This window comes from Crinia signifera, chromosome 7 (genome assembly GCF_055691185.1).
Source record: "Crinia signifera chromosome 7, ASM5569118v1, whole genome shotgun sequence".
Lineage (NCBI taxonomy): Eukaryota > Metazoa > Chordata > Amphibia > Anura > Myobatrachidae > Crinia > Crinia signifera.
The window spans coordinates 67,399,582-67,414,169 of record NC_139223.1 but is presented as its reverse complement, the minus strand read 5'-3'; the positions used below and the strand labels follow the sequence as shown (position 1 = coordinate 67,414,169).

General features: G+C 42.6%; 1 protein-coding gene across 1 annotated transcript in view; it reads left to right on the top strand.

The window, feature by feature from the left end:
• XYLT1 (xylosyltransferase 1) overlaps nt 1-14,588 on the top strand; it is a 280,499-nt gene that overhangs the window by 165,061 nt on the left and 100,850 nt on the right. Inside the window, exons 3-4 of the mRNA XM_083153287.1 lie at nt 3,807-3,979; nt 4,755-4,957. Of these exons, the coding sequence (XP_083009413.1) occupies nt 3,807-3,979; nt 4,755-4,957 (376 nt within the window). The remainder of the gene's footprint in view (nt 1-3,806; nt 3,980-4,754; nt 4,958-14,588) is intronic.

Sequence of the window (14,588 nt, the reverse complement as noted above, 5' to 3'; positions counted from 1 at the left end):
TGTGACGCGGACCCTCCCTCCACTCGCCATGCTTTTGCTCAATTATATTGTTGTCATCCTTTATTTATATGGAGCCAAAAGGGATCTGCAGCGCCCAATTACAGAGTACATAAATGAATGAAATAAATGAATAAGTAAAACAGGGACTCACAGATGAATACAATAGAGGACAAGTACATAGTACATAACCATAGCTGCATCCGCAGAGGACACTCACATAAGAATCAGCATGGCAGAATCCACAGGATTTAGTGGCAATCAAAGATGGTTTAAGTAAGAGAAGGAAAAGCATATGATGAAAGAGGGCCCTGCTCGTGATTTCCTACAATCTAAGAACAAGCCAGTTAAAAAAAAATATATGAAAAACTCATGTTGACCATTTCATGTGTCTACATTTTGACCCTGTCAACCTTTTTGACCCTGTTGACCTATTGGGGTAGACCTATTGACTGTCTATGTAGATTCTACACATTATAGATATAGCAACCGGAACCAGCCCCAGAGCCTATTACAAATTTCAGGATGACTCTGAAGGGGCCTACACACGGAGAGATGAGTGTTCTGAGCGATGTTAGATTGCTCAGATTGTTCGGTAAACGGCGCTGCACAGTGCTGATGAGCGATCTGCAAGTGTTCTCTGTGTGGCCCTGACCCAGGCGATTAACTAGATTATCCATTGTGCTGTATATTAATCATGGGGCAATAGCGATGCGCAGGGCCGTGCACGGAGCGATGTAGGTGCATTTTCTTAATGATCTAGTGAGGTCTTTCATGTAAGTCTCATAAGAGAGGCACAAGGCTTCCCCTTGAAATCAAATGTGTTGCAGTTGCCTTACTGATTTTGTAAACAAAGTGTTTGGGAATATTGAACACCAGTTCTCAGCTATTCAAGTCTACATACAAGTAAATGTGAGACACTTCTTAAATAATTGGTTATTAATTGATCCGTTTTTATTATGCCCAAAAAGTATCTTACAGTTTAACAATTGTGTTGACATGACAGTATGGGTGCACTGTATAGAGAACATGGCAGGAACACTGACCCAGTGACCTTACAATCTAATTTTGATGCCTGATGTGTCAGATGTAATTGAATCCTTTGTTCAGAAGTACAGCAGTGTTTTCCTGTTATCCTCCACGTGTTCCCTGCTTACATGTGGAGGCACCACTCCGAGATGTTAGAGAGAACTAACATTTCACATTACCAGTAATGAGGAAGCAGTAAAGAAAGGTCACAGGTAACATGGAGAAGTATAACATGGTAGCACAAGCCTCTGCCAATAGCATGCCTCTGCCATGTTGAACATGATTTTCAGATACAAGACATGGTCCCAGACAATGGCTGCCTGAACACAGGATGTGAAACAAGACAAAAATTGATAAAATGCTGTACGTCCATTAAAGTAGCATACAACTCTGCTATGTGTGCATGGAGGTATCACAATGTGGGGCAGATTTATCAACACGTTTTAAGACTCATTGAATATGGTAAATGGGGCTCCAGCCAATCAGCTCCCAACTTCATTTTTCACAGACTGACTGGCTGGGGCACCTTTATCATACATAACGGGGCAAATTTATGTCTACTTCACATGTGATGTTGCTATGGGCAACCAATCAAATGCCAAACGCCAGCATGGCACCGTGCGTCTGAGTCCCCTTGCGGGGCTCGCTTCGCTCGCCCATGCTGCGGGCTCGGTGGCTCGCTACGCTCGCCGCGCTATTTAAAGTCAACTCCATGCCAACATGGATAGTGGAGGTATGAACTATCCATGTTGGCATGGAGTTAAGTTACTTTTTTGGACATATTTCGTGGCGAGCGTACACCCGGAAGTAGCACGGCGCCGTGAAACTACACAAGTACCCACCCTTCTGTTTCGTATGTAACTATGAATCTCGGCAAGGTAGTACCTCTCATTAGTAGCAGTCAGGGTGTGCAGTCTAGAGCCCCATTTCCTATATACCGTATTTGCCGGCGTATAAGACGACTGGGCGTATAAGACGACCCCCCAACATTTCCACTCAAAATATAGAGTTTGTTATATAAGTGCACCCGGCATATAAGACGACCCTCCCACTTGGTGGCATGTTTTTTCAGGGGAAAAAAGTAGCCAGCAAATACAGTAGTTCAAACATGACCACACAGTAAAATATATAATCAATAACTATTCTTTCTAGCCTGCAGCTGCAGATCTAGTACTGATGATTCATTGTTATCTCACTTTTTGGGGATCAGTTATATTATATTGCCCTGTTTCAGTTTTTTATGATTGAGGCTATGTACTTCCCACAATTCAATTTCACTTCTTTATTCAAATCGTTGGAAACAAAACTACATAGAGATATACTGTATGATATTCAGGGTCAGGTTTTATGAATGCACTGCATTTCTTTTTATTCTTTTTAAATCATTTTTTTACTATAATCTCAGAATAGAAGAAGAAACAAAATTGCCATCATCGGCAGTGAAACTTTAATCATGGACAAAAATAATGATAGTCTTAAAAGGGACCTGTTATTTACATATCCCTGTATGCCTACTCAGGCATGCATATGACACTGAGACAAACATTTATTTTAAACCGAAGAAAAACTGCGCTATCCTGTAACTTGCAGGTGTTTTTAATTTGGAGATGTGAAAGTTATGTACTGTATGGTGGTGTAAATTTCATCACTGAGAGCAGGTGCTGTTTAATTCAGAATGAGAGTAGCCATTTATCCATCATTCAGCTCTGTTAAGGTGTGTGAAGGTTTATTATTTCCGTTTCTGACTGATCGGATTGACCAATAGTTGAATAATTTAACATGTGTTGGCATGATCCTGATCAGATGCGGGTACCCGTGGATCGTTTATCGAGCCTGCTGATCCCGTTAGCAGGTAGAAAAAGGATCAACCAATCGTGCAGGATCACTTTGGGCCTTATTCTAGTTCATTCTTTCTGACAAAATCCTTCTTAGATGGACAAAACCATGTGCACTGCAGGGGGCAGATGTAAAATGTGCAGAGAGAATTAGATTTGGATGAGTTATTTTGTTTCTGTGCAGGGTAAATACTGACTGCTTTATTTTTACACTGCAATATAGATCTCACTTTGAAGTAAAAACCCATCCTAATCTAATTCTCTCTGCACAAGTAACATCTGCCCCACCTGCAGTGCACATGGTTTTGTCCATCTAAGAAGGATTTTGTCAGAAAGAGTGAACTAGAATAATCCCCTTTGTTCCATGTGCAGGCATGATGAATGATGTGTCCATGGTCCGGATCCCAACAGCAGCATCTCCCGCCCACCCCCTGCCATGGGTCTGACTCATTTGCCAATGACCCGGGAACTCTCTCAGCCAATCGCCGGCCACCCATTCATTTGAAAGGGAGTTCTGAAATCTTCTGCCCACCTGCTTCCACTGCAGTTTTTTTCTGCTCCCGGCAGCAAGAAACTCCCGGGCCACACCCTATCCCCGGCCATGTGTCACCTTCTGATGGATGAAGATTTAAACTTGCGCATTCAGTTCCAAAGTGCAATTTCCAAGCAGCTATTTTGCGCAATTTTCCCCCCGGAGATTTGTCTATTGCTGTAGTATTGTTGATGAATAGGCTATGAGCACTTCACTACTGCATTTTTCAGTATAGTGTTCTACTTGTGTTTTCTGGCAATGGTTGGTTGCAGCAGTTGGGGTCATGTCCTTCTAATACCAGTTTCTTTTGTTGCTGAAATACAGTAAAGTTTATCCTGCAAAACACATGTTTTGTATTGTGACTACAGAGTTGAAACCAATTAACTGTCTTCTGTTTTCTTTTCTTCAATTAGGAAAGGCAAACAACAACGTTCAATGGGATGAAGACTCCATCGAGTACATGGTGGCCAAACCAGTAAGGATTGTCTTTGTCTTGGTTGTCCATGGAAGAGCCTCTCGACAACTCCAGCGGATGTTCAAGGCAATTTATCACAAGGACCATTATTACTACATCCATTGCGACAAGGTAGGCAGTTACACACCACCTATTTTTTTATTTCTAGAACATTTTTAAAGCACTAGTTAAAAGCCCATCAAAATGACGGCTATTGAAATATACTTTCACTTTGAGCTGTGACAGTTTAGTCCCTACCTACTCCTTCCTCCAATCTCTGTCTTTACAGCTCTCTCTCCAGATACAGCAAGTTTGAAACAGACCAGTGTCCCTGCAAAATTTGCTGTCACTTTCTGTTATGGCATCTTTTAGCACACAAGGAAGTTATTTGGTCCTATGAGTGGCCTCTAATGGTCAGTGGTGTTACTTCACCTCACAGAGGGGAGGAGTAGTTAGCCTTATATATAATTATACGTATTGGTGTTTCTATTAGGTTCATTATGACCCTTTAAATTAAATAAAATTAAAAGTTCTAAAATAGAATTGGTGCAGCAGATTTTGATGGCAGAACAAATAATCCTGCTTCACAATGTTAACGTGTCCACCCTACACTATTTAAGTTTCATTGATGACCAGCTCAGTGCTTCATTAACTAGTTGTAAGCATTAACCCCAGACTAATGTGATTGGTAGGTTTAGATGACTGTCAACTGCGGTGCAGTGAGGAATAAAGTGAAGGTGGCAACACCACACTCAAAGGAGACCATTACTCAGACAGATGAATTGTGTAAATGACTCTTCTGAGTGACTCTGTCGGAGCGATTTCTCCTTGTGTCTCCCTATCCTCATCCAGTGATGATACTGCTATTGTTTTCCAAATCTATGTTTTCTTTTTTTTCCTGATACAGAGATCCAACTTCCTGCACAGACAGGTGAACCAATTTGCCAGCCAGTATCCTAACGTCAGGGTCACTCCATGGAGGATGGCAACCATCTGGGGAGGGGCAAGTCTCCTATCCACCTACCTGCAAAGCATGAGGGATCTGCTGGAGATGTCAGACTGGTCATGGGACTTCTTCATTAATCTCAGTGCTGCAGATTACCCAGTCAGGTACAGTTATTCATTTATGTATCGACAGTATTTTGTATAGAACGGTTTGATAGAACTATGTTATTGAACATAATCCCTATTGTCTTTCCTATTCTCTCCGGCCTACTGTTCTGGGTGAATTGCGGAGTCTCCAGGACAGTGGCATCTATGCTTACATACTGTATACTGTATACAAAGCTTGTATTTGTCATTATCCATCATTCAAGAATTGCATGTAGTCCACATAGGGTTGCGATCAGCAGGTCGACCGTTAATAGGTCGACAACTATTTATCGAGATGTCATAGGTCAACAGATGAAAAAGGTTGACATACCAGGTCGACCTAGAAAAGGTTGACGTGAGTTTTTCAGTTTTTTACTATCCAAGTGGACATAGAATGAAAATATAAGTGTGCCGAGTGTAGCCCGACACTTACATGTTGTCCATGTTGACATACTAGACATTAAAAACTGTGAAAAAAAACTCATGTCAATTTTTTTCATGTGGACCTTTTGCTTGTGTCAAACTTGTGTCAAAGCTATAGTATGTCGACCTTTTTCATGTGTCGCGCTATGGCATGTAGGCGAAAAGTTTTAGACCTATTGACTTTATTTTTACACTACAAGCGAGAGCTTAGCTAGAACACACTTCTCACAATTATAATAGGTACTCTCATTAGAGCTACCCCAGGCGATCTGATCCCTGTCCGCCGGCCACGCCCCCCACCAGCGCATCATATCCATAGCGTTGGCGGGGGCTTGGCTGGCTGAGGCTGGCTTCATCTGTACATTTACTACAAAGCACTTTTCAAAGCTGCTGCATTTATGACAGTTTCTGCCACTGGATTTAAAGGAGCAATAATATGTAAATTTACTTTAAACCCAGCATCTGAAACCACTAAAGAATCAGCTGCTTTGAAGTCAGTAAAAGCTTGTTGCTGGTTAGTTGTTGTTATGGGTTAATGCACTTTTGTGCTATGTCAGTAAATAACTCCAATTGTCTGTGCTCCAATGAGTAACACACCTCTTCATTCTGTCACTTAGATACATTGTGTACTAGTCATTTTCTCACCTAAATTAGATACATGCACAGCCCCTGTTTTCTAAATGTGGATGCTTGTGCAGACAAAATAATACCGTATGAGGAAGAAGGCGTGGAGCTGTGGTTGATGTGCTGTATAGGAAGTCTTCATCTCTACTAGACCATAAACTATGAACATGACAAACAATAAAACACAACGACATATTGCTGCTTTTCTGTAGCGTAGATTTTTTTATTTTAGATCATCAGGCCGGATGCAGGTTAGTGAATGGAGGAGACATTGTTTCTTCTTCTCTGTTGTGAGAGAAGCACAGAACATCTCCTAAATTTCCTAGTTTTTACAATACAGCCCTAATTCTGATAAACTTAGGTGATGATGTCTCACATACATTGAGGTATTGACCATGGTTAGTCGTGGCCAACAAAGTGCACTGTGCAGCCCCACAATGGCACCGACGAGGCTGCTATATCGTGTCATTTACAGAGCTTGTCTTCGTTAGCTAATGCCATCATCAGATACTGTTGGTCATTGTAGCATAGGCTTATAGGGGAATCGGTACATCTGTCAGAATGAACTTAGGTCTACAGTCATTAGGTCGACCCCACTAGGTCGACTGGCAGGAAGGTCGACCTGACTTAAGGTCGACATGGGCCAAGGTCGACATGGCTTAAGGTCGAATTTGCATAAAGGTCGACATGAGGAAGGTCGACTGGTCATAAGGTCGACATGGGTTTTTCACTGTTTTTTTTATCCGAATGTCGACACAGTCGACATGGACACAGTTGGCAATGAGAATCGGACCCTCGCATCGCTCGCTTCGCTCGCAATGCTTCGGGCACGGTGCCACGCTGCGCTCGGCACACTATTTTATTCTCCCACCACGCCCTAGTGGATGGTAGGGCATGAAATACCGCCTGTCGGCACATGTCGGCTCAAAAAACAGTGAAAAACCCATATCGACCTTATGACCAGTCGACCTTCATCATGTCGACCTTTATGCAAATTCGACCTTAAGTCATGTCGACCTTGGCCCATGTCGACCTTAAGTCAGGTCGACCTTCCTGCCAGTCGACCTAGTGGGGTCGACCTAATGACTGTAGACCTAAGTTCATTCTAATAGATGACCGCTTCCCCTTATAGGATACAGATGGCAGAAATTACCTGGGAGAGGGGTAATGTCCACTTGCACAGGCACAATGTAATAACAGAGCATGCAAGTAGGCTGCCGGGTGTCCCACAGCACAAAGTAAAGTGACTGCACTTGGCCTGTATAACCCTATAATGGGTAAACCTTCTGCTCTATAGCCATAGGTGGGGAAAAGGAGTAGTAAGCCTATCTAGTGACCTACACACATGACTATTAATTGTGAATTGTAAAGTTAAACGATACAAAAAAGTTGCAGAATAGCAAATCCTCTCCGATGCCAGACTGCGGCACATGGCTGTGTGGGTAATATTAAATGCAACAGTACAGGGTGTTTCCCATCCCTAAACCAGGCAATCCCAACCTCAGCCATCAGGGCACACTGGCTGGGTACACACCTATATAGATCAGCAATTTAAATGAGCACGTGTGCGGCTATTGTCAGCTATCGGCTGTGTTGCACAACAAACGTGATATGTATGTGAACGACATCACTCACAGCATATCACATTGGTACACATTACAGACTAGCTATATATCGGCCGTTCAATTGAATGGTTGATATATCGGACAGTGTGTAGCCAGCATTACAGTCCAGGTTTAAGTGATGAATTTGCCTCGCTTAAGCATGGATATCACTAAAATGTTGACTGTAATGCCCCATACACTCTAGAACAGGGGTGGCCATACCAGTCCTTGAGATCTACCAATGGTCCACGTTATCCACATCACCTAGGTGGTGCACAGCTGTAGTCATTACTAACTGTCACATTGTCAAACATGCTGCATTCATTCCTACTATAGATCCACAGGTTGCCTGAGACACATGAACTGTTGGTAGATCTTGCGGACAGGTTTGTGCCACCCCTACAGTAGAGATTATTGTAAAAGATATCGCTCAGAAAAGAGCTTCTGAGTGATATCTTACACAATATTGTCTAGTCTGTACACTCAATATCATTAACGATGTGTGCTCCCCTGTGTCGTTAACAATGATGGATGTCTGCTGAACATGCAGGTCAATTTGACTATATTTGACTATATAGCCAAACGACCTGCATATTTAGCCGGTCCTGGTAACATCACTGACCAATATCGGCAATTGATATTGTTCAGTGTGTACACACAATATCGTCCGCCCACGGTATAGTTAAATATATAGGCATTGACTGGGTTGGCATGTGTATATGGGGCTTTAGTGTGCTTTGAGCAGAAGCGCTGACAGGTTGCCCGGGTCCCGGTAAAATGAAAGGGGCATGACCTCTGGGAGGAGCCGTGGCGATTAACCTGTGAAAAAAAAAATGTAGCTGTGGTGGGTGGGAGGCTGCAGCTGCCTCTCTCCCCAGCTCAGCACATGGCACTGAGCAGCCTGTGCTGAGCTGGGAAGAGAGGCTGTGCTGCGGCAGCAGCAACCTGTAATCTCTCTCCCCACTGCCTGGATCCCTGCAGTGGGGGAGGGGGAGTGGGACTTGGGCCCCTCCAGCAAACCCACTCTTCCCCCTCTTGATGCCACTGGCTTTAAGAACCGAGGTTGTGAATGACTGCGCTGTCAGAAGTAACTTTCTGCTGCACTCTTTAGTCTCCTGAAATCAGGCTTTTTCCAAATCCCAACTGCTGGCTGAGGATCATGGATAATGAAGTCCAGCTGTAGCTTCAGAGGCTAAAGATTGCCCGATTCTGGGATGCAGGATGGAAATGCTTTTGCCTGAGCTCTGGATTATTCAATTTCCCCCCTGCTCCTGATTTTAGATTTAATCTGTGTTGCCTCACTGGACTCAATCAAACTGACAAGGAAAAAATGTAACATCAGTTACTGCCAGAGGAGCTCAATGGCCGAATTTGTGGATAGTGGAGAGTCTGCCACAGGATGGATGATGTAGCTAGCATTTTAAGAACAATTGGCTCTTTAGGCCTGTGCTCCAGCTGCCTACACTGTTTTATAGAATCTTATTGACGCTGAAGGAAACTAGTTTGTTACTTTATGCTGTGCTGGATTTACCTTGCTGCAAGAGTCTGCTGCTGTGACTAACCTTACACCACAGGCAGTGGTGATAAGTCAGTGTAGCGCGCATTCTCCCCTTTTAGCTAATGTGTATACTGTACAGAAAGCGGTGACACAGCATGTCACTTTCCTCTCTCCTAACTGTCCTACGGTGTTGCCTCAAGCACTTCAGACAGTCAAAGCTGCCCACAAGACCATTTCCTGTATGAGTGACATCATCCGTGTTCTCTGTCTGCTGATTAACGGCTTGTCTGGCTGTGTGTAAAATGAATATATATATATATATATATATATATATATATATATATATATATATATATATATATATATTTCTAAAGATAATGTTAGTTAAAAAATGTATTGATGATAATAATTAAAAAGATTGATACATGGTAGACTGTAATTTTGGTATGCGGTCCCTGGGTCGACAAATGACAGTGACTGGGTCAGCACCTCGACATGCCCTAGGTCGACATTGACAAAAGGTTGAAATGGACATGGTCGACATGCATAAGGTCAACATTAGTTCACTTTTTGTGTTTGTCGACCTACGTCATCATGGACACCATATCAGTGTGCCGTATGTCTTAGATGTCGACTTAGTCACTGTCGACCATTAGTGGTCTACCTAGTGACTGTCGACATAGACATTGTCTAACAGCTATACCGTAACCGTCATTTCGAAGGCAATGGCATTCGGTAAATATGTGCAGATGGAACAAGTATCTATGTATAGAGCTAATAACCTGGTGATGCCTATGGGCAGATTAACCAAAGTCTGGTTTTGTATTACTGCATGTTGTTATGAGGTCTTATGCGCTAAAGACAAAACGGCATCATTACACAGTGCCAGATATGAAACCACCATCCTGCTATTGTTGGTTACAGGAATGTACTGCAGATAGCCAGAATAGGCAGACACTGTAAACATGCTTCTTATATGTAAGACTGCTAAATCGTGTGCTCATAGCATTAACTGGCAATCGGAACAGAAGCAAAGAACACAGGTTAAGGGGGATATTCAATCCCAGGTCACGTCTGTTGGGACGTCCCGACAGCCGTGACCCTGTCCTGTTTTCAGCCCGCTCAACAGCAAATCGGCAGGCAGGATTCAATGTATTTTCTTTGTAAGGATATTCACATGCTTGGGATAGGCATATGAATATCCTTACAAAGAAATAAGGATTAAAAAGGGTTGAGTTTACCTGAAGGGTAAAAAAAAGGGGCAGAATAGATGGGCCAAATGGTTCTTATCTGCCGTCAAATTCTATGTTTCAAATTCTATTTAATGTCCCGCCTGCCGAGTGCCGAAAAGGGGGCATGGCCACGCAAAACAGCCGTGGATCATCGAGATCAGGCCGTGAGCTTGACAATCCACGGCCGTTCTTGGCAAAACAAGCCTGACTGCTTTTACATTTGGGCTCGTTTTGCCGCGTTGCCTGTTCAATGTTGACGGGGAAGACAGTATTGAATAGGCACCCGCCGCTATTTCCCCCCGTCGGAAATAGTGGTGGGGAATTTAATAACCCCCCCTTAGTCTCCCATATATGAAAAAAAGATGTCTGAAATATTCTGAAATTCTGAGATAGTGACACCTTTGCTGTCTGATGGTTCAGTATACGCAAACTGCTTCATGTACAGAATTCTAAAAGATATTATTTACATTTACCTTCAGTCTATGGGGTATTCAATTAGTGCCAATTTTTCTGACACTTGAAGTCGGCACTTTACTGCAGATTTTTGTTGACTTTACATTCAACCTATACTCAATTAATAAATCGGAAAATGTGTATTGGCAAATTACTGGCCGATCCATGTGTCTTAGTTGAAACTGCGGCCATTTTCATCTATGCAATTTTTAACAAACTGACCTCAATTGAGCAGATACTGTATGTCCGTTATTTTCGGCTAGCCAGAAAACGGCCATAATTGAATACCTACCCTCTGTATGGTGTATACAGGACCGGTGCAAGGCTTTTTGGCATCCTAGGCAAAACTTCCGCTTACCGCTCTGATTGAATCCCCTCGCATGCGGCCACATGCGTAAAAAAATAATTTGATGGTCGCTCACCATTAAATGATTCATCACCCATTCGCTAATAAGTAAGTCTAGACTGACTTTTATTATGGCCGCAGATCGCCCATAAAACTCTGAGCGTTTCCCTGCCCACACCCTCTCCGCCCCTGAAGGAGTGAACGGACCGGTGAGTGTGGAACTTGCCGAAGCCGTTTGCTCCCAGCTTTTATGCATTGGGGTATTTACGTATGAGCAAATCCCGACCATTGGGGATGAATATGGCCAATTACAAATGGGTCTGAATCGGCCCTAAGTTCAACAAGGATGCCTCTCTCTCTGAGATTCAGTCTTCATTTTGTAATAGACTCAGGAGCTTCCCCAGATTCTGGAGCTCTATGGATTTATTTTCCTGTCTGCCATATATTTTTATACTGTGACATGTAAATCATATTACACGGAGTTAATTTTGGAATGAAATCGTGCGTTATGCATACCCGCTCCCTCACTTCCCCTAGCGCCGGCACACTCACTCCCCAGACAGCTTGTTTAGATGATTAATGTGCTTTTTTTGTTACTAGATTCCAAAGGGGCGGGGAAACCACCTCCCTAATTACAGGCTTTTTTGTTTCCTTTTAAACATATAGGAAAGTAAGTGTTTATGAAACACTAATATTTGCATGCATTCCCTCTGCCTGGGGGACTTTCTCTGTTATTACATCTTACTTGTCTGGATTTTTACAAGCTTTCGCTTTATATTATGGGGTCTTTCCTGGGGGCAGCACGGATGGTGTAATGGTTAGCATTACTGCCTCAGTGCTGAGGTCATGGTTTCGATTCCCACCATGACCCTAACTGTGCAGAGTTTGTATATTCTCCCAATACTTGCGTGGGTTTCCTCCGGGTACTCCGGTTTCCCCCCACATTCCAAAAATATACTGGTAGGCTAATTGGCTCCTAACAAAATTAACCCTAGAATGTCTGTAGGGAATATAGATTGTAATCTCCACTGGGGCAGGGACTGATGTGAATGTTCAAATATTCTCTGTAAAGCGCTGCGGAATATGTGTGAATATATAGGAAACTGTTAATAATAATAATATCCTTTATTTGACATGCCTATCTCATGTGACTTTCATGTGGTTTTCACAGTGATTCATGGAACATCACTATGCACATTCCACTATTTGGAATGAGGCTCCATTGCAGCATCATAGTCACAGTGGTATAGCAATAGGGATAGCTAATTTTGTTTTGCAGAGGGACCCTGCTGTGACCCCAATATATGTTACAGGCTCATGTCTGCTTGCTTCTTATCTCTGAATACAGCAGAGTCACTAGTATGGTCTGTTGCATAGGTCTATGGTCTTTGTACATCTTTGGGAGGAGTGGGGATGGTCATTGTACAGCAGGCCCATCTTAACATATAGACATGCTGGACTGCCCAGGGCCCCAACATTCTATGGACCTCAAGGCAGAGGCGTAGTGGTCACACAATCGGAGCTGCAAGACAGCATTCTCTACCTGCCTCCCAGCCTCTAGCCAGACAGTGGATGGCTGTCAGCATGCTGATTGGTGGATGGCTGGTGCTGACAGCCATTCACTACATGAAAGCATCTGGAGAGATTGCACAGGGTCGGTGTGGTCTACAATATTTAGGTAGACACCAAATGGGTGACATACTTTAGGTTGACAGGTAAGTAAGTTTGACAGTTTCAAAGGGTTTAAATGGCAAGATCAACGCTCAAATGGTCAACACAATTTGTTTGTTCAAATATTGTATATTCAGCAATTTTTGACCTCCATCAGTAAAAATGTGTACCCGTGCCTGCTTGTGCAAGGTGGCTCACTACTCTCCCCACAAGTTACTATTCCCAATAATTGTCCACGTGGATAGTAAATCAAGCTAATTTTGCGAAAACATGTATTGAAAGTGTTGATCATTGTCATGTCGACCTTTTGAACCTTTTTCGACTGTAAGTACTGTTGAGTTTCATCTTTCGACCATATGGTGTTGACCTATTAACTATCTGCTTAGTTACATAGTTACATAGTTACATAGTAGGTAAGGCTGAAAAAAGACTTGCGTCCATCTAGTTCAACCTGGTATAGATATCCATTGCTGATTTGGTAGGTTCTGGTATTTTACAGACAAATTATATTTCTTATTTGTACCCATGGATGTTTTTCTCCAGTAAATGTTTGTCCAACTTTGCCTTGAACGCATTTAATGAGCCAGCCATTACCACCTCTCTGGGAAGAGAGTTCCAGAGTTTGACTGTTCTGACCGTAAAGAAATTCTTTCTACTAGCTGAATGAAATCTTTTTTCTTCTAATCTATACTCATGCCCTCGCGTCCTAGATTCCTTTCTAGTAGAAAATAGGGTGTGTGACAGTTCCTTATATTGGCCCTTGATATACTTGTACATGTTGAGCATGTCCCCCCTTAAACGTCTCTTTTCTAATGTAAATAGTCCCAAATTGCTTAATCTCTCCCCGTAGCTTAAATTCTCCATTCCCCTAATAAGCTTTGTTGCTCGCCTTTGGACTTTTTCTAATTCTATGATGTCCTTTTTATAGTGTGGGGCCCAGAACTGTACTCCATACTCTAGGTGAGGTCTCACCAATGCTTTATATAGTGGCATAATTACCCTTGAGTCCCTAGTTTCCATTCCCCTCTTAATACATGCCAGAATTTTGTTGGCCTTTTTTGTAGCTACATTACAATGGGCACTACATCCTAGATTGCTGTCTATTTGGACTCCTAGATCCTTTTCAAGTATGGAATTACCCAGTTCCTCTCCGCTAAGGTTGTAACTTGCACACTGGTTGTTTCTCCCAAGGTGCATAACCTTACATTTATCTACATTGAACCTCATCTTCCATTTTTTAGCCCACTCATCTAGAATTGCAAGATCATTTTGAAGCATGGTGACATCTTCTGGTGATTTGATGACTTTGCTAAGTTTTGTATCGTCCGCAAAGATGGATACATTGCTGAGTAACCCTATCCCAATATCGTTAATAAAAATGTTAAACAAAATGGGCCCCAAAACCGAGCCCTGGGGCACTCCACTTAGTACCGGTATCATATCTGATACGGCACCATTCACAACCACTCTTTGTTCTCTATTACATAGCCAATTCCCTACCCATCTGCAGATATTTTCACCCAATCCTAGGTTCTCCATTTTATTAATCAATCTCTTGTGTGGGACAGTATCAAATGCTTTAGCGAAATCTAGGAAAATCACATCTACAGCATTTCCATTATCGAGGTTTTTGCTTACCTCTTCATAGAACCCTAGTAGATTAGTTTGGCATGAACGATTTTTCACGAACCCATGTTGGTTAGTACTGAGTAGACGGTGATTATCTAAATATTCCTGGATACCATCCCTTAAAAATCCTTCAAATAGTTTACCCACAATTGATGTTAAACTAACGGGT